Source organism: Coturnix japonica, chromosome 1 (genome assembly GCF_054131305.1).
Source record: "Coturnix japonica strain WE chromosome 1, WE-NBRP24, whole genome shotgun sequence".
In the NCBI taxonomy this organism is placed as follows: Eukaryota; Metazoa; Chordata; class Aves; order Galliformes; family Phasianidae; genus Coturnix; species Coturnix japonica.
The window spans coordinates 102,665,857-102,685,067 of NC_140663.1; the positions used below are offsets into that span (position 1 = coordinate 102,665,857).

General features: G+C 36.9%; 1 protein-coding gene across 4 annotated transcripts in view; it reads right to left on the reverse strand.

Moving 5' to 3' along the window:
- The window catches only part of USP9X (ubiquitin specific peptidase 9 X-linked), an 88,521-nt gene that overhangs the window by 46,660 nt on the left and 22,650 nt on the right, over positions 1-19,211 (reverse strand). For all 4 annotated transcript variants that reach the window (XR_014939859.1, XM_085530198.1, XM_015884801.3 and 1 more), the window contains exons 2-13: positions 17,516-17,769; positions 16,154-16,299; positions 15,824-15,903; positions 9,980-10,092; positions 9,068-9,286; positions 7,835-7,950; positions 7,360-7,611; positions 7,145-7,283; positions 5,464-5,616; positions 3,873-3,977; positions 3,305-3,511; positions 2,638-2,774 (exon numbers count right to left, since the gene is read on the reverse strand). Coding sequence is in view for 3 of the 4 variants with exons in the window: in XM_085530198.1 (XP_085386324.1) it covers positions 2,638-2,774; positions 3,305-3,511; positions 3,873-3,977; positions 5,464-5,616; positions 7,145-7,283; positions 7,360-7,611; positions 7,835-7,950; positions 9,068-9,286; positions 9,980-10,092; positions 15,824-15,903; positions 16,154-16,299; positions 17,516-17,611 (1,763 nt within the window). In the remaining variant the exon portion in view is untranslated. The remainder of the gene's footprint in view (positions 1-2,637; positions 2,775-3,304; positions 3,512-3,872; positions 3,978-5,463; positions 5,617-7,144; positions 7,284-7,359; positions 7,612-7,834; positions 7,951-9,067; positions 9,287-9,979; positions 10,093-15,823; positions 15,904-16,153; positions 16,300-17,515; positions 17,770-19,211) is intronic.

Here is a 19,211-nt window from a genome sequence, read left to right on the forward strand (position 1 = left end):
GTTAAAAAAGATTAAGTGAAATGAAAGCAGAAAGGCAGAAAACATAAATAACTTCATATATACGGAAAGAATATCTTTTGTTTTCACTGTGAGAAGCTTCCAATTATACTTCATTCCAGCTTGGTCAACTCCCTTTGCTCAGCATAAACTAGCAGTAAAACTAGCAGAAAACTGGATGTCTGTTTTGTGGCTACCTGGGAGGTCAGCTCTAGACAGAAAGATGCATTTACAAAGGACAACATTAAAAAAGAACTTTGATACTTTGGGAAATACATATGATGAAACAACTAAAGGAACCAGCACAAACAAGAGAGAGTATTTTTGCTGAATCAAGCTGCTGACATATGTACTCGTATACCCACAATAATATGCATTTGTACCAATCTTATTAAACACAGCTATAGGCAAGCATTATCTGCAAAAGCTAAGGAGATCTTCCAAAAGGTATTTATCACATCTCCTAACTCACATGCACAAATAGTAAATTTGGACACATGGATTCACTTTGCTTAGCAACCAGTTCAAAAAGTTTAATTATAATAACTAGAGTTATGAGCTACGAGTTGTTGCACAGTATTTGTGAGGAACACTTATACTGCTATTTTAGCCATCTGCTAGGATGGAGTCCAAGGCAACGTGATAGTCTCTGTGCACAGGAAAAAAAGCTGATCTGACAAGATTTTTCAAGCTTGCTTTCTACAATTAAAACAGACTTCACATGAAACTACAGAATTATCCCTTAAGCATCTAAGGTTGGCCTAATTGATGTTTCCATTGTGACATACTGCTTTACTATTAAGATGATGAGCATGAAAAGTTGATGTTAACAGCAAAACTGTCACCTTCTCACTGCTGTTCTCTTGAGTGGATATTAAAAGAGAACGTACAGCAAGAAAAATTACCATTTTGAGATGGATGCCAAAATAATTTGGAAATGGTAATAAAAACATACAACAACTAAACTGCATCTTTATTTGCTAGAAAACTATTCTCAGAGTGACAAAGACCCAACTACTTAATTTAAATGGCTTTATTTCAAAACAATAAGATCATTTATCTGCACATATAACTTGCCTAATACTGCACATAACTCAGCTTTCCAAGTTGAGGGATCTTCCATTAGACCAATACATGCTATCAGACATTAAAAACAGATATTAGAAGTGTAAATAACAGGCTGAAACCAGCAAATTCTACTTTTAGGTTTCAAGAAACAAAACTTGAGGCCAAATGAACTGTTGCCCCAGTGCAGCCACAAAACTCTTTAACTCTTGCAGAAGGTCCTGCCAATATTCAGTTCATTCTCCTCAACAAGTATGAGATTAGTCTCCAAAATTACTGCTAGGATAGATCCAGGTCAATCTAAGACTGGCCCTGCAGGAGACTCTTCCCTTCATTCAACACAGAAAAATATGACAACCAATTGTATAAACAATAAAAATCAATCTGCTGAGTAATGAAGTTGACTATTCCTTAGTACTAACAGGTATCCTATAACCAGTGCAATAATTACTTCCTAACACTACGACAATTCTCCTTAAGCTAAACTCCACAAAGAAATGCCATGTTTTCAGAATTTAAATGTTGCCAAAGCAACTGTATAACCAATTTGCCGCTTTCCTCAACTTCAAAATTTATTAGAAACACTTAAATGATCCCTAAAAGAATCTCTACAATACCAATGGCATAAGGTAATTTATACTTATGTATGCAGACCATCAGCAGCTTTAGTTGTTTCTGCATAAGACTGACGCTTTACTGCTGCGAAGGTTTCTTTCAAATGTGGCAAATGAACAAAATATCTGATCAGAAAAAGATTCAAGTCATCTAACTGCTTGCCTTACAAGGAACCTGAATTTCTACAACAAAAAGAGAAGTTCTTCCCAAGATTAATTCAGAGCAGAAACTCAGTTGGTACTTTGGATGAGTTCCACTTCACTAAGTCAGAGCAAAGCTCCTTTGTTACAGTATTGTGCTAAGAATTGTCCAACTTGAACAGGTACCACAAGGTACCAAACTTGCACACAAAATAATGTTTATTCTTTATACGTTGTGTGCTCATTTCACTGTAAGGCATAGAAGTCCATAAACAACAGAGAACAAATCCAAATAGCTATAAATCAGTCTACCATTCTAAAAATGAGTAAAAGCACATTTGAGAAAAAAAAGAGCTTTCTTACTGGACACCATGTGTTTGAAGGCTGTCTATATACATTAAAATAAACCCAATAGCATCCTCAAATACAAATCATTTAACTCAAGTTCTGCCTGCCTCCATAAAGAAAAATACAGCAAAAAATTGGTCATTCCTGCCCTTTCAACTTATAATTGACACAGAATCACAGATCTGAAGGGGATGGAATAGACCTCTAGAGATCGTCTAAGTCCAACCCCCACCCACAAAGCAGGCTCCCAAGATCAGGCTGTACAGGTAGGCGTCCAGATGGGTCTTGAACATCTCCAGAGAAGGGGACTCCACAACCTCTCTGGGCAGCCTGTTTCAATGCTCCATCACCCTCACTGTGTAGAAGTTCTTATGCACATTTGGGTGGAACTTCCTATGCTATGGATGTTTCCCCTTGTCCTATTGACATGCACTGCTGAAGAGAAAATACTGTATTTGCATTCCATTCTTACCTCAAGTTTTGTGGTGCTTCACCAAACAAACTGCAAATTTCTCTAATTTGTTTCAGTGCAGGAATGACCCATTTGTCATTTGTGCGAAGCTCTTCTATAAAACGATCTATCCACTGGATCTTTTGTGTATCTCGATCCTTAAAGAACAAGGGTTTGCAATTAAGAGCTTTTCAAAAACCATAATAATTCCCCTACTTATTTGCTTCTAACACAGTATATACAAAGCTAAGCAAATACTACATTCAACTGAGTACTGAAGCATGCATTCATAAGATAAACAGATCAGGACTGCATGCTAGTAAGATACTATGTGACACCTACCTCTCTAATTAAAAAGATGGGTGGAGAGATGCTCCACCTACTTATTTTGATTGGGTTCTTGGCAACTCACATATGGTTATTATAGTATATATAGTATATTGCCAATTGCTTTAGTAGTTGTAAACAAGACAGGAAAATCTCTATTTCACTCTCCAATTAAAGCCCCAACTGTGTTATTTAAAATACATTCTGTCACATTTTAATAAATGCCTGAATATTCATTCTTTCACTTCATTATGAAGAACACTTTTGTTCTATTATCAAAAACCACACACACTTTCCTCAGGGAGTAAAACGAAACTGCTAGCGACTGATTTCACAACAAAAATCATTCCAGATTACCCACCTGTGAACAGCTGTAATCTAAGATTTTAATGTGGGCACTAAGAGCCTGGTCCATGATATCAACTGGTACATCATCGCTGTGAGCCAAATTCCACAAAAGGTTCAGCACTTTGTGTGCCATCACACCATCCTTGTCATCTTCTGCAAGACGACGGATTAACTCAAGTAGCTTCTCACGCTGTTTTTTGCTTGCGTTTGTCCAACTTGCCTAAAGATAGATTTTATTTAATATGAAAACTACACTTTTTAATTTCATATGTTATAGTTCAAACTGTAAATATGATGCAGAAAATATAAAGATGCAACTATAAACTATATAAATAGCTTTCATATTTCTTTCATTAAAAATAATTGCAATGTATAACTCAAAACTGAGCAGTTCTAGTATTTATAGATAAGATGTACTCAACTTTGAGACTTTAAGCACCTTTAAATCAACATCACAGATATGCCTGTAAAACTTAACAATACACCAGTGTCTATTTCACTGGTAGTCAAAACAGGCTGGACTTAGCTATTTCTTGGAAGTGCAACCCATTTCCTGAATAGGAAAAAGCACGCATAGTTACCTTAAAACAATCGAACAAGTGATCAAGCTGTTCAGGAGAGAAATCCCAAGCTAATTTTGCAAGGAGATCATGTACATTCTTTACAATGGCTTCATGTTTTCCTGCCTGTTAAGAAGACAAAATTGACCAACATCTGTCATCAACACTGTCAAGGTGTTGAGTTATATACTAGGTAGCATTTTCAATTAGAGTTTGGTGTATATCATCACTTTGACATTTAAAGGAGGAAGAAAAAAAAAAAGGCTGACTTTTAACACTGCTTTCCTACAATTCCCCATAGGATAATGCATCCCGTGCTTTAAACCTGCACTCATGGAAAAACAACTTCAGGTTACATGAATCAACAGCAGATATATGACAGAAAAATCTTCTCTAAGTGGAGAATTAAAAAACCATACATAGAAAAAAACCAACCCTTTTATGTAATTAGTCCTGTACAAAATGCACGTATAAGCAGTTTTGAAATCATTTCAAGCCTGCATCAGTAGCTCACTTTAAAACAGCAAAAATTAAACGAATACGCCTTGCCTTAGAAATCTTAATCGCATGCCTTAAATTTACATTAAATTGTGGTGAATTTAGAGAATAACGATACATTTTCTCTTGATGTATTTAATCCTCATTTATATATACATATTTATTTATTTATATAAAAACTATTTATTTCATTTTTATAAATAAAAATTATTTATTTATATAAAATATATATATATATATATATATATATTTTTATTTTTTTTTTTTTTTCTTTTCTCCTTAACTCAGACTTGGCTCATCCTTGAGGGCTTCTAAATACTTGCTAACTTTAAAAACGAACAAAAACACCTCCCAAAACATTAAATCACATCATATAGGGCATTATCCAAATACCCCAAACAATGAGAAGTACAGGGCATCATCTACATCTTCAGCAAGCCTGTTCCAGTGTTTGACCACCTCAGAGGAAAGGAAATTGCTCCTAATGTCCAGTCTGATGCAGCTTTGAGCCACTCTCAAGCATACTGTCACAAGATAACAAGAAGGAAAGATGAGCACATCTCTCCCTACTTGCCCTGCTCAGAGGTTATCCCTCAGCCTTTACAAGCCCAGTTCCCTCAGGTTCTCCTCATAACATATGCCCTCCAGCTGTTTCATCAGCTTTGTTGCCCTCCTCTGGTCATAGTTAAATATCTTAATTTTTTTTTAGACTGTTAAGCTCAGAATTGCAAAAAACCCTCTAAGCATCTAAAACATCACAAGCCACATTTAACTCTGGTTGAGTTGGCTTACAGCATGTGGTACTGCCTGATCCTGTGCTTCTAAAACGTAGCTCTTAAGAAGTAACCAGCACTTGTGGACCTGAGCCATAAAGGTTGATTCCTAGAGGACATAGCTCTTTGAAGACTTTATATACATGTGCAGTTGACCTCCTTCACTGAATATACTTGAGAAGATAATTCTGAGACAGAAAGTCCCCAAAACGAACACTACTTGACTGCAGATCTATCTTAAGTTTTGTCTAATACCAATTATAAGAAGCACAAGTCATCTCAGTTCACGACAGAACAAGTTTCTCTCCGCTCAGGAGCAGACTAACAGCTTAATACTTTACCTGTGCAGCCCAAATGTTGTCAAGATCCTGCAAAGTGAGGGCTTTTTCTTTGATGACGAAACGAAGAATCTTCTCTAACTTCTCTACGTATTGAGGTTGATGAAGACTATCTCTCAACACAATTGATAAAATATTATTCTGCTGGATCCATTCCTGATTGTAAAAAGAAAGAAGTGTCATCTCTAATTACTGAAGTGTTGTTAACAACATTTAAGCTAAAAAGAAAAAGTTCAATCTGTTACAGATTAATGAAGTATTATAACTACGAGAATCCAGAACGTTGCAGTACAAGGTGTTTATATATAAATTCATTTCTTAAAAAAAAGAATCCATGTTTAAAATAATCCAATATGCCAGTCATTGTAATATCTTAAAACATTTTTTTCCAGCCTATTAAAATCATGATCTCAAAGCATTAAAAAAAAATATTCAAGCAACTTCAAACAAACGGTCGGTGGGAAGTACGGTCAAATCTTCTCCTCAAGGAACAAAACTTTTCCACTTCACAACCACTGATAGAAAATATATTGTTTAAGACATTTCTATAGCTCTACTGGTACGTTCTATATCATACCATGCAAAAAAGGCATAGGAAAAAAATGAAGTGTAAAAATGTTGGATTATTTCCATATTTCCACTTACAGGTATTTTTAATGCTTCTAATTGAATTAGAGGGAAATATTCAAGCAATGTTTAAGTAGATGGATTTTTCCCAGTGGCACAATTGCCTGAAAATAGCTTTATACACCAACTGAAGCAAAGCAGCATTCTGAACATCAAGAAAGAAAACAAGTATTCTTTCAAATACAGTATCCTTGATTACAGAAGCATTCAATCTGGTCTCATGAAATACTTAAATCTAGATGTTTTTACTTAAAAACAGAGGCCTTGTCTGAGATGATTAACTACAAGGAATGTGTGAAAAAAGCATATCTTCCTATTTATCGAAAAGGTCAAATTTTGCAAGAATTTCTTTTTGCCAGCAGTTCCTCTGCAGATTATAGACCAGTAACTCGCTACAATGTTGACCAATGGTGCAAAAATAACTTCAAGTTCCACAAAGTTTAAGAGTTAAATTCTTAACTTTACAGATGCTCATTTTATTAGTTAGCCACTTACACACTGAAGCACAGAATGATATCTAAAGCATATGAATATTAAATATAATCACAAAATAGGATGTCTAGAGTTTCCTTTACCAAAGAATAGATAGAAATTCTATTTACTTTCTACATCTTTCAACTTCTGAAAAATGAAATGCAGAATGATTACTCAATTCTGACTAGAAAATTTATTTGATGTATAAAAGAAGAACTAGATTCTCATTTAATGAACATTCATTTTTAGGTTTGGCATCACTAAAGTTTCATAAGATGAAACCAGCGTGATCCAATTTTTTTCATTTTCTTTTTTAAACACCATATAGAAATCATGCTATTCAAGGATCTCTTCTTAAAACAAGTTTTTAGTGGCACAAAAAATATTTAACAAGCTTTGGAACAAATGCAGCCATTTTTAACAGAAAGACTACTGTGTAAATGACTTATTACCATGATGTGATATGTATTGTTTAGAATATTACATAGCAGTGTTCAGCATCTATCATATATAGCTACTTCTATGGGCAGAGCGATAAGGAGGACAAAAATCTCTTCAATAATTTAAGGTGAAGAGAACTTACTGCCATCCTTTCAGCTGTAAGCCATTCCTCCTCTTCAGGATTACCATGCCGGTGAGTATAATACGATACACTGGATATTACTTTGTTAACTTCATTTAGTGCATTCATTTTACCATTGAAAGAAGAAATTTGTAACAACCTGTAAGAGAAATTAAATGCAGTTAGTGTGAAACAAATATTAACAGTAGCATATCATATTGGGAGAACCATCTTACCTAAGAATCATTTTTAACCTAAATATTTCTAAGTTTTTTACAGTTTCTTCTTGTCCTGGAACTCTTGAAGCTAAGTTCTTTAGAGATTTGATTATCATTGATAGAGCATCATTTTTGGCTTCATTCTTTGCTTCTTTTTTCAGTTCATCATCTGTTAGATTTTCTAAAAATTGTGGAACCATTTCTATAATAGGAAGGAAATATTTCTTCACTGTATGCAATGTTAGAAATTCATAACATTGTCCAAATGGCCTAAAAGGAAAGAAAAAAAAAAGTGATCAAAGCATCATAATTAATAGTTGTGTAATATTAAGTTAGTAAGGAGCAATAAATTCTACTTAAAAGCACATGAAATGAAAGGGATATATATATATATATGTGGCAAGTGCTTCAAGAAAACACTAAGTTTCATATTTTTATTTATTCAACATAGCTCAACTTGTCCAAATACGTAAAACATTCTTTAAAAACTTACTTGATGAGAGCTGCAATTATCTGAACATTCAATGCTGATCCACTCATGAAGCGGTCATGCAAGATCTGAAATCCATTTAATGTGCCAAACTTGTTGATAAGATCTACTAGCCAACCCTGTAATATAATAACCAACAATTATTTGACATGTATAAATAACTATTCGGGATTACTTTCAAGTATCCATTGGTAATCAAGTTACTTTAAAAAATGTCTTCTCACAGAAAGTTGTTAGAAGGTAACTGAATTGACAAGGAGCAAGTCAATATTGTTTACACATTCAGTTTTAAGGAGATACTTAGAAATACTATCTTTCCCATTATCATAGGAAAGAACAATTGCTGTATATTAGTTACTCAAGGTAACTTATCAAATATCCAAGAATAAAAGTGTCCGTATTTCAGGTCTGGATGCTAAATTTCTACAGAAATAATGTCAATTGTATTCTTTTCTGGTCCTAGATGTGATAATGCCACATAAAAACACAGCAAGAACACAAAATAACATTCTTATTTATAAGACTAGCAATGCAAGTAAGTCCAAGGACACAGAGTTCTTTTATCTTCTGTTCTCACATATCAATAGCTAGCAGTGCTACCAAAAAAAAAAAAAAGAAAAGCAAAAAAGCAAGCAAGCAACAAAATCTAATTCAGTTAGCTCCTGAACTTGTACCAGTCCCACTTGGAACACAACTCTGAAAAATCCAGACCCAGGGACTGAAACAGATTAGTAATCTGAATCATTAGTTGAGAAAAACAAGCAAAACAACAAAAAACACAATAAAACTATACTTGGGATCTATTAAAAAAAAATTAAAAAAAAAAAAATTAAAAAAAAATCCTACATTATTACATAACCCCCTTCTTAAAATATGGCATTTAAAAAAAAATCACAGGGAATGAGAAGTCACATCCATCACCTGGCAAACAGAAACAAGCTAAACAACACAGTAGGAATAGCACTGCAATAGTTATGCCAGTTTATCACAAAAACACAGTACAGTTCAATGGCAGACCAAAGACTGAAATAGTTATAAGAGCAAGTGTACATTAAATAATGACTGATTAGGGGTCAAAACCAACCAAAGTTTTTTGGTGATATAAAAAAAACAACCCACAATAAGTATTTGCCACCATGCCTCCCCCAGAAACACTTCCCTACGGCTACCTTGTGTTTCCTAAGTATCCAGTAAATAAACACACTCAGTTTTGTAGTTCTGAAGAAGCTGTCATACCTTTGGTGAGCGTGGGTCAGGAGGACGTGCATAAAGTTCATCTTCAGCGAGCTGGACTCCTGCAGGAACTGTTTCAGAGGGACGTGTACCATTGTATAGATGGAATTTGCAGTGAGGATTTAAGGCCATGGCAAGAAGTTCAAGAAGGGGAAACCAATCTTGGGACAGCTTGGCCACACAGAGTTCTACTAGTCGATGAGTGTTGTTAATAATACATCTCTATGAAGAAAAAACAACACAATAATATGACAGGTGACTATTCCAATACAACCTATAAATTCTGAACCATGTGCAAGTAGCTTACTGAGTCAAATAAGAGTTTTTACAACACTGTACTTAAAACTCTGTACCTCTTCCAATAAAGGCTTTGAACAAATGTAGTCCGCATCCAGCTAAAAATTAATTTAGAAAAAAGACCAAAATATTTTTGGTCTCATATAGCACAAGGCTGGCTGTCCAAGAGATAGCTCTGAATATTAATATAGCTGCCACAAACATTCAGAATTTAGTAGGCAACTAAAAGCTTCTGTTAAAAAAAGCAAGCCTTCTCATCCTAGCATGGACACAAAAATAGGTAGGCATCTAGACATCTATCCAAAGACAGCCCATTGAACAGGAGTTGCCCTACTGAACATACAAAGTCCAGTTTCTGCCAGCATCATCCTTTGTGTTCTATTTCCCTCCAAAAACAACAAAGGCAATAAGATGAAACCACAATGATGGAAAGATTATTTTTCCTCCCAAAAGCCACATACGCAAGAACTCTCCCACTTCTCTGACGTGGTCATTTCTGAAAATTACATTCAGTCTCTGCAGTCTCTTCAATGTCAAGAATGCAGGTCCTGTTCTTCTTTTAAAAATCACTTGCTTTAAAAGACATCAACAACAAAACAACAACAAAAAAACACTCACATGGATTTCAAACTTCCAGCCGCTCACTGCCTCATCAGTAAGGATTTTTGTGAAAGATATTGTCAACCCATCTCGAAAAAATCGCTGGCATGCTTCGCTTTTGACATCAAGGCCTATTTTGAAATAAGAAAGAAATACACAATTATGACACACGTAATTTCATCAGCTGTTATACGCACTTACAAAAACTGAAAGCAGTGATTTAGAGAAAGGTTTGGTGATCAAAGTTGCAGAATTATTTTTAAAAGGGACGCCTTGTACAAAGCAAAACTTACATAAGCTTAAACATACAAATATATGATAAATTAATATTCTAGTAAAGACACTTCAAGAACTGCATTCTTCTAGTTAGTTTTTCAGTTATTTTAAAAACAATAGTTTTTGCTGTGCTTGTAACACCAGAGGTATAATAGCAAAAATAAGAGCAGTCTTTACTTTTTACACCTTTATAATACCTGCATGTCACAGAATCACATCACAGCTGGGATTGGAAGGGAGTTCTGGAGGTTACAGGGCCCAACCCCAGCTCCAGTGGGGACACCCAGAGAAGAGTGTCCAGGGCCATATTCAGGCAGCTTTAGAAGACCTTCAACGAGGAGGTTTTCTGGGCAGCCTGTACCAGTGCTCCGTCATCTGCACAGTGCACAAGTGCTGCCAGGAGTTCAAATGGAGTGCCCTGTGTTCCAGTTTGTGGTGCCTCTTCTCCAGGTACTATGCACCATGGAAAAGCAGCTTGCTCAATCTTCTATGTACCTTCCCTTCAGGCACAAACACATGTTGAAAAGATTACCGTAAGCCTTCTCCCCTTCAACCTAAACGGTCCAAACTCTCCATGTCTCTCCTCACAGGAGAGGTGCTCCAGTCCCTTTATCATCTTGGCAGCCATCTACTGAGGTCTTTCTAGTATATCTAGGTCTCTCTTGTACTGAGGGGCCCAGTACTTCAGTGTGGCCTCTGTGTTCTCCGTGAACCAGTAAAATTCAGTGAGAGAACAGGAGAAACCTGTTCAACTTCCCAGACACAACTGACTTGCAGAATTAAACATGAAGAATCCTCTCTTCTGCCACTGTCACTTGAAGTATGGTTTCTTATAGTTCTGCTGCCAGAACCCGATATAACTAGATGCCAGCACTGTCATAAGCCTTTTCAATCCAACATGCACGAAATTTAAAGTTAAGTACAAGTCCTCCATACCTTTCTTTTACTTATTTAAAAAGCTCAAGTTGTTTAGAACCCAGTATAAAACTGTGTCTCCCTTCTGAAAGTTCAATTACAAAGACCAAAATAGAGCTAAGAGTCAACAAGAAAACATATCCAATATGCATGAGTCCACACTGCATAAAAGAAAAGCCTCTGGGCACATTAAAGAAAACAGTGAGCTGCACACGGTTTCTCTACAGAACAAGTTCTATGTTAAATCAGGTAATTTTAGCATTCAATAAACCCACAGCATCCAGATCCACAAGAATTACTGTCATCTTTTCCTCCTCCTCTACCTTTAACTTATTAATGATACTTCCTGACGGTAAAGTTCCACTGGTTTCAAAGGACTGATTTCACTGATCAAATCAAAAGTTCTTCACAGCCACAAATAACTGTGTGACAGATGTTTTTGAGAGGAACTTCTGTCCTGCGTGTTATTACATCCTACAGAGACTTTCCAAACTCTTCTAACAGCGCTTGTCAGCCTACACGTTTATGGTGGGTACAGCTCTCAAGCAGCTTGAGTAAAGCAAGAATCTTCAGAGAGCCATGTTGAGACCTGTGCCAGCATTTTTATCATTACCAGAGGTACATGACACACACTGTGTAGCCCAATATCAGAAATTCCACATAACTTTCTATGTAGCTTGTAGTCTGGATGGCTGATATCCCTACACTGTGAAGCATTAAGACCAGCAATAAGAGGCCATGAATCACAACAACAAAATGACAAAAAGAGAACACTAGACAGATGCTGCTTAAAACTTCAGCATTGGAAGTAAACAAAGAACATGACAAACTCAAGGGTGTAAATACTACAAATTCATTCTACACAAAGAAGAAGACAAGAGAAGACATTAAAATCATTCATTGTGACCTAGAGGAAATGCTCCTTTCAAATTCAACAATGAACTTAGCTCTTGAACTCAAATTTAAAGCATGCCTTCAAGTCACTTCAATGCTCCCTTGAGTACCAGTACAGCACTAACATCTCCCTAAATCTTTCAAGCACCATCTCCTCCCACAGTGGTGGGCCAGCTTCAATTAGCAAGACTTTTCATACCAGGTTCAAAAAACACTAAAATAGACTATGTTTCAGAAATGTATTGTCCCTTCTGTGCTTCAGTAAACTTGGAAAAAGAGGTAAGATGGAGAATCTCAGAACTTGTGTGACTAGATATGTAGTCACCTTCCACCTCTGCTTACAGTGCTCCAAACTCTTGAAATAACATATGGTACTCATGGAAGGAACCAAGGCTGAGTATCTACAAGGACAGGAGTATCATAGTAACAGGAGCCCTAGAAGACAGACTGGAAGAGGAAGCATTCAGCAATTCAAAGGTGTTGAGAAAAGAGCCACTAATTACATTAGTTACTTGGCATCTACCGCTTGAATCAGATTCAGTATTATCAGTAAGATCACAAGCAGCCTTTTTTTTCCCTTCCTCCAAATTCCGGGGGCAGAGAAGGATAAGGAAAATGACTGAGAAGTGCATGCATGTAGTGCCAAACTAAGTATTTAGAGAGAGGTGGTGGAAATCAACTATGCAGAGAGAAAAAGTGAGCATGAAATAATGTGGTGTGCAACACAGTATAAGGAAGTTGTAATTAGGGGGACTGGAGGAGGAAAAGCTGGAGCATCAAAACCCCACACAACGTCACCCAGCTCCTCTCCAGGACTTTGGATTAAACAACTTTGTAGCTGGAACCTCAGACCTAAGCTGGCTCCATGCATTGCTATGGCAACCCAAAGCTCCCACTAGACCAGGAGCCTCAGGCAGTGCAACACAGGAAACGTTTCAGTGGCTTGACAAGGACTTAGACCTTGCAGAACAGTAACCTGGAGCTAGTGAGCTCTGAGGAACACACACTTGCTCACAAGCGCAGCGGATCCACATCACACTCAGATTCTTGCAGGCTCTCAAGAACTCAGCAGGAATACTTGAGTCCTTCTGTACCAGAGCATCACACTGAATCTGCTGATCATTTTGCTCAATTGGTTCCGGCCCAACAAAACTGGCTAAGTTTTGGAAAGCGAGGGCACTCTAAGAAAATGCAGAAGATAGTTTCAGTAATGAACTCAAGGGTGGTCCCACAGAAATGCAGATGTTCATTCAGATAAAAAAAAAGAAGTTTATTTTTATTTTTTAACATACTTTTGAGGCCAGAGGACCCTCCTCTCTACTATTTCCCTCTCTACAAGCCTTCGTGATCATCCATCCGATACAAAGATTCAGGATCAAAATGGAAGGTTTAAGCTGTGCGGTGAGTTTTTATTTCAGTTTGAATATGCTCTGAGTTGTAAAGTTGCCTAGTATCTTATTTCTGTGTGTTGCACAGCGAAGTTTTGGCAGTATGTTAGAAACTGAATGCAAACATTACAAAGAACAAAGCAATACAGAGCTGCTGAGGGAGTTTTAGAAGAAAGAGCAGAGAATATTTCAGCCTTTGAAAAACAACAGAACCAAGAACAAGTTTTTTCCCTTATAAATTTCTAGCATCCAAATAACCATAACAATTATTTATGGAGCAAATTTTATCTGAAACAGTTTGTAAGTGTTCCAGAATTATGTGAAGATAAACATCATTCTTGTTCAATGCTATTTTTCAAGAAGTTCCTCCAGCGTATCACTTGATGGACTTATGGCTCACTTAATGAAGAATAACCCACTGATGCCAACACACAAAAAGCTAATTTTCCACAAACAAACATCTGTCAGGAATAATGTAAGTCACAATCTCTGTCAAATATGCTCACTGCACTTGAATGTGGAGATGAAATTGTGTTTCTATGAATACTTTCAATTCTATTAAGTTCATTTTAATTTCAGTTCCTGAAACAATTTCAAGAGAATGCAGCCATTTTCTTTTAAAGACGGGGTCACAAAGAAAGAAACTACCACAGAGTCCCTCCAGAAAGCCAGTGCCAATGGCTACTGGCAACATGAGGAATAAAAGCCACTTAAGACCTACAACCACTAGAAAAAGGTACTTAAACAAACAAATTACAATAAGTGAAGTAGTGAGATCTAAAGAGTTACAGAATGCAATAAAAGAAATGTAGGTAGTTCAAACGGCCTGTTATTTCTCAATTTCTCCTGTCAGTTCTCTCTTGAAACAGAACTCAGGTTAAGAACATTCACAGATGGGCAGCCATTTCAGATCTTACTGAAGTAATAGAATATACTTCAAGTTCATAAAAATAATTTTATATATTTCTTCTTGCTACTTATTGAAACAGTGTCAATCTAGTTATGAACTAGAAAAGCAGTGCCTATTACAGCCAGTGAGCACCCTACCACATACATCGAACACTGGAAAGTATATTAAAGAAACAAACAGAAAAGGACTGTATTAGTCACGGTGTAACTTCAAAAGGCAGGTAAAAACAGAATCTAGGATTTAACTATGAAGACAATGGTTAGAGAACAACTATTCCTAACAGCTTTCCTAGTTTTATCTTTGGCCAATAAGCCTTCTATATGTTAACATAAATAAATTCATCCAGAGGGCAAGAGGAACAATTAAACAGCAATGCAGAAGTACTTTTCACATAAGAGTATGCATAGATTCCCATTGTTTTTCATAGCTTTATGAGGAAAAAAAGAAAAAGTCTCTTTGTATGAGAACTTTCGGCAACGTCTGACGCTTTTGAGAAGAACAGTGATGTTAAGAGCAGCCAAAAATCTCATTCTACTCATATTACTTCATTGCATTACACTGACATGTTTTTGTATTTGTGTGTTTTATTTTTTAATATGACTTAACAGCTGGCAGTACATACATCTCTCTCGTGAATCATAAGCAGAAAATTTCTTTTCACTGCACTGCCTTCAGCAGCCTACGTACATAGAATGGTGAATTTCTTTAGTTCCTGAACAGGTGTGATCTCTTAAAAAGGTCTACAGTCTCCTTAAAATTCCTGCCAGATCCAGCTAAATGCAAAGAAAGCCAATTTAAAATGCAACTCCAGTTGATAAATCAGTGTTAGCAACAATGCATCATTATCCTATTTTGGACCACACTGGTGCAATCCAACTTGTGTTTCTCCAGAGAAAGAAGAGACAGAAAACAAACTGGGGTAACTCCAAATTTCCTGACCACAGCCAGCTTTTTACTCTTGAAACTGCTTAAGTATAACCTTTATCATCATAGAAGTGATAGTCTAGCTATGTCACAGAAGGAACAGGCATTTTGTATGTCACTGTATTAAAACACAACCGGTAAGTATAGAAACACTAGGAAAGTATCTAACTTTAGGCATCACTCGCATACTAAGAACTTTTAAGTCTCCACTGGGAACTCAAAAAATTCTCACAACTAAAAAGCTTACATAGCAAACAGTAGAATCATCTAGATTGGAAAACACCTTCAAGATCATCAAGTCCAATCATCCAACTGATCCATCAAGTTCTATCACTGAACCACATCCCTCAGTGGCACATAAGCATGCCTTAAATACCTCCAAGAGGCAGACTCAACCACATCCCTGGGTTGCCCCTTCCCAAACTGTAAAGAAATGCTTCCTTATATCTAATCTTCTGGCACAACCTAAGACCGTTTGTCACCTGGTCCAATACACATTTTCTCATGTCCTATCACTTGTCAGTTAGGTTAATGATCATTCCCTTTTCAGCTTACCTTTTTTACTCAGGTCAATAGCAGCTTCTAGAAGAACTTCTAATTCCCCCTTCGGCAACACAGGAACAACCCATCGAGGCCTATGTTCAAAAACAAAACAAAACCATGTACCTCAATTGCGGTTCTGATGAAGGCTTCACTTTCAAAAAAAAAAAAAAAAAAAAATCCCACAAAACCCAATACGAGCATTTCTTTCAAACTCCAACCCAATAAGAAGCACTTCAAGAAAACCAGTGAATCAGAGAAGCACAAATCCTGCTTCCACTACCAAAATATTTTCACAAATAATCCTCACACACTGGAAAAAAAAAGCATTAAGTGTGAAAGCACCTGTTGATCATGTCATCCAACTTTGCCAGGTCTGTGTGTGGAAATGCAGGCTCCTCATCTTCAAGCTGAGGTGGAGCATCTCCTTGGCCCTGCTCATCAGGCGGGGTAGCAGGAGAGTTCTCATTTGAAGAATCAGGTGAAGACGTCTAAAATTGGTAGGGAAAATACTTGAAATACTGTCTACATATACAAATAATCACTTTAACCGTATATCTGTCACCACAAATATGTAGTAAAATAATTTCATTTTAGATCTATTCATAAGAATAAGACATAAAATGTGCTATATGCTTTCTGTCAGTACAGTTTAAGCATTAAGATACACTCCTGGAGAAGAAATTGTTTTTTGTTGTTGTTGTCACTGTTTTTTTTAATAAAGGATTGATTTTCAGCAGACCACCTATCTAGAAGACGAACATCAAAACTATATGGATGCTGTGATTTTACCTATCTTCTAAAGATGATTATATGTAGAAAAACTTTAGCAATAGCACAGAAGAAAAGATCATGAAAACATTTTCGGGAAGTTTACACCAAGTAGAACAGTAATGTACTTGTCTACTAGCCAGCTACAAGCACACAATTACTTAAGCCCATTCTATAAAGGGGGGAGAGAGAAAGTGACCAGGTGGCTTACCTGCCAGCTGAGGTTACCCATCACACATATACCCAAGTAACATTGATTCTCAAGAATAATAAATATTAAAATCTATAATATTTATTAAACATAATCTAAATACCATATAAAATAAAACTGGTTTGGGCTGCGGTGTCTAAATGTATCTTTTCTATTTTCCAGGGAAAGAAGAGCCACTGCATTATGATACTGAATATTTGAAGGTTTTTACTCTTCTTTGAAAGCTGGATACTGTGTTCAAAAGAACCATGCTATGTCATTCAGGCAGTCTAGTACAATGAACAGGGGACTCAGCAGAAGACGATGTAAAAGTGACTAACCACCCCCCATAAGCTCCTTATACACAAAGTGCTTTTACAGAATCAAGCATAAAGTCACAGAGTGCTTTTACCAATGTGTGTTAGACTCAACAACACAGTTGTAAGTGAAGCTTCTGATATCATTCCAAGACAGCTCCATATTCCAAATAAATACACTTAAAGGAACTACATCACTGTCTGAAAAGGGAGCATGTTTTCCAACAGAGTGTTCCCTAACATTATCTACTTTACCAACAGTACTGTATTCATTCCTTAAATTCCTTCTGCACTCCCCAGAACAAAGAAAGAGCTCACTTAATTAGACATCTCTAGCACTACACAAACTCACAGTTCAGATAGATCAGAAACACTGTTCTAAAGAACTAAGCTCTGTACTTCTAGATAACTCAATTGTTAATATCATACCTGATTCTGCTGGAGGGGAGGCTGGGACTGTCCATCAGGAGCCTGGCCCTGGCTATCATTGCCTCCTACCGGAGAGCCACGAGTCGTGGCTGTCATACTCGACACAGGGCAGATCTTTGCAATTTTGTCTGCTTAAGTAGTTGTTGTGAGAGAAGAAATTATAGTCCACTTAGTAAAGTTGAAGTACCAGCATATGCTTGCTTTAAAAAGCTCCAACTCAAGAACATGCCATCTTGCAGAGACCATTGCATAACCTGGGGAGAAAAAAAAAAGACAATATGCATTAGTGATATACACACGTAAAAGTCATTTGAACCTGGAAAAGAGCACTGCAAAAACAGTACTACTGTATTACTGTACTGCTTTTATCTTTTATTTTAGACTTACTATTTCTATTTACTGAGTACATTTGACATGTTAAGAAGGTAGCATTTGAAATACTTAACATAGTTTTAATGTTCCAAGTAAGAATTATACCTCTACACCACAGAGAAGCAGACAGTCCAAATGCAACCACTTAACGTGACCTGATTAAGAGTACAGAAGAAAGTCATACTTATCACATTGTCCAGTATTCTACTGACTGTCCAAACTGTAAATGTATGAGTGGGAGTTGAGGAAGACTGTTTCTACTTCAGCTAAGACTAACAGAGCCTACAACCAAACTTCTGTTAGTTCACCAGTATTTATCCCTGATGTCTGACCTGCATTCTTTTTTCTTTCAGCACTTGCCCATCAAAACCTGGATCTGCTGAATTTTCAAGCCCAGTATAAAAGTCCACCTCACCCCCACCAAGTACTTTAGCCAATAAAATGGAGACATCAGATTTACTTTCTGATTTTGTAATCATGACAAAGCAACAATTCCATACTTATCTAAACATTTTTCATATTTATCAAATATTAGATATTATGAGGAAGATTATCACACAGAGGGTGGTGACACACTGGAACAGGTTGCCCAAGGAGGCTGTGGATGCCCCATCCCTGGAGGCATTCAAGGCCAGGCTGGATGTGGCTCTGGGCAGCCTGGTCTGGTGGCTGGCAGCCCTGCACATAGCAGGGGGGTTGGAACTGGGTGATCATTGTGGTCCTTTTCAACCCAGGCCATTGGTGATCTATTTTTTTTTTTATTTTTTCTTTTCCAAATGCTCTCCTTTAACTATTTGTTTTCTATTAAGTTTAGAGACTGCTAGGTAGAAAATATTAATAAAATCAAATGTCTGGCCACAAGAATGCACTCATTTCCACTGTGTTACCTGCATGAAGCTTTTAGGTATTTGCTTTTACCAATGAAATCAAACTTCTCCCAACCTACATTGTACTTTTCAACAGCCCTAAGCTAACCCTATGACCGCAGTAAACATCTCCCTCCCTCCTCAGTAGGTCCAGTCTATAATTTTACCATACTGAGTGAGGTAGCAAAGACAGGGAAAGGGCATAATAGCTGCTTTCAATAGCAGTCCTGGTCCAGGTTCCCTGAACTGCAAACTGCAACCTCTGACAGCTGTTGATTCCCCCAGCAGTGAAGGTGAGCTGCTTCAGTCCCACCTCTTTTCATTCTTTTGCTTAACTCATCCTTGAGTAAGCCAGTGAAGTCTATGAAAAACCAGAAAGCTATGCCAGCCCCACATGTCCTCCTCCTGTCATTCCCCGCACCCCCCCCCCCCACCCCAGCCGCCTTTGTTGAGGCTTG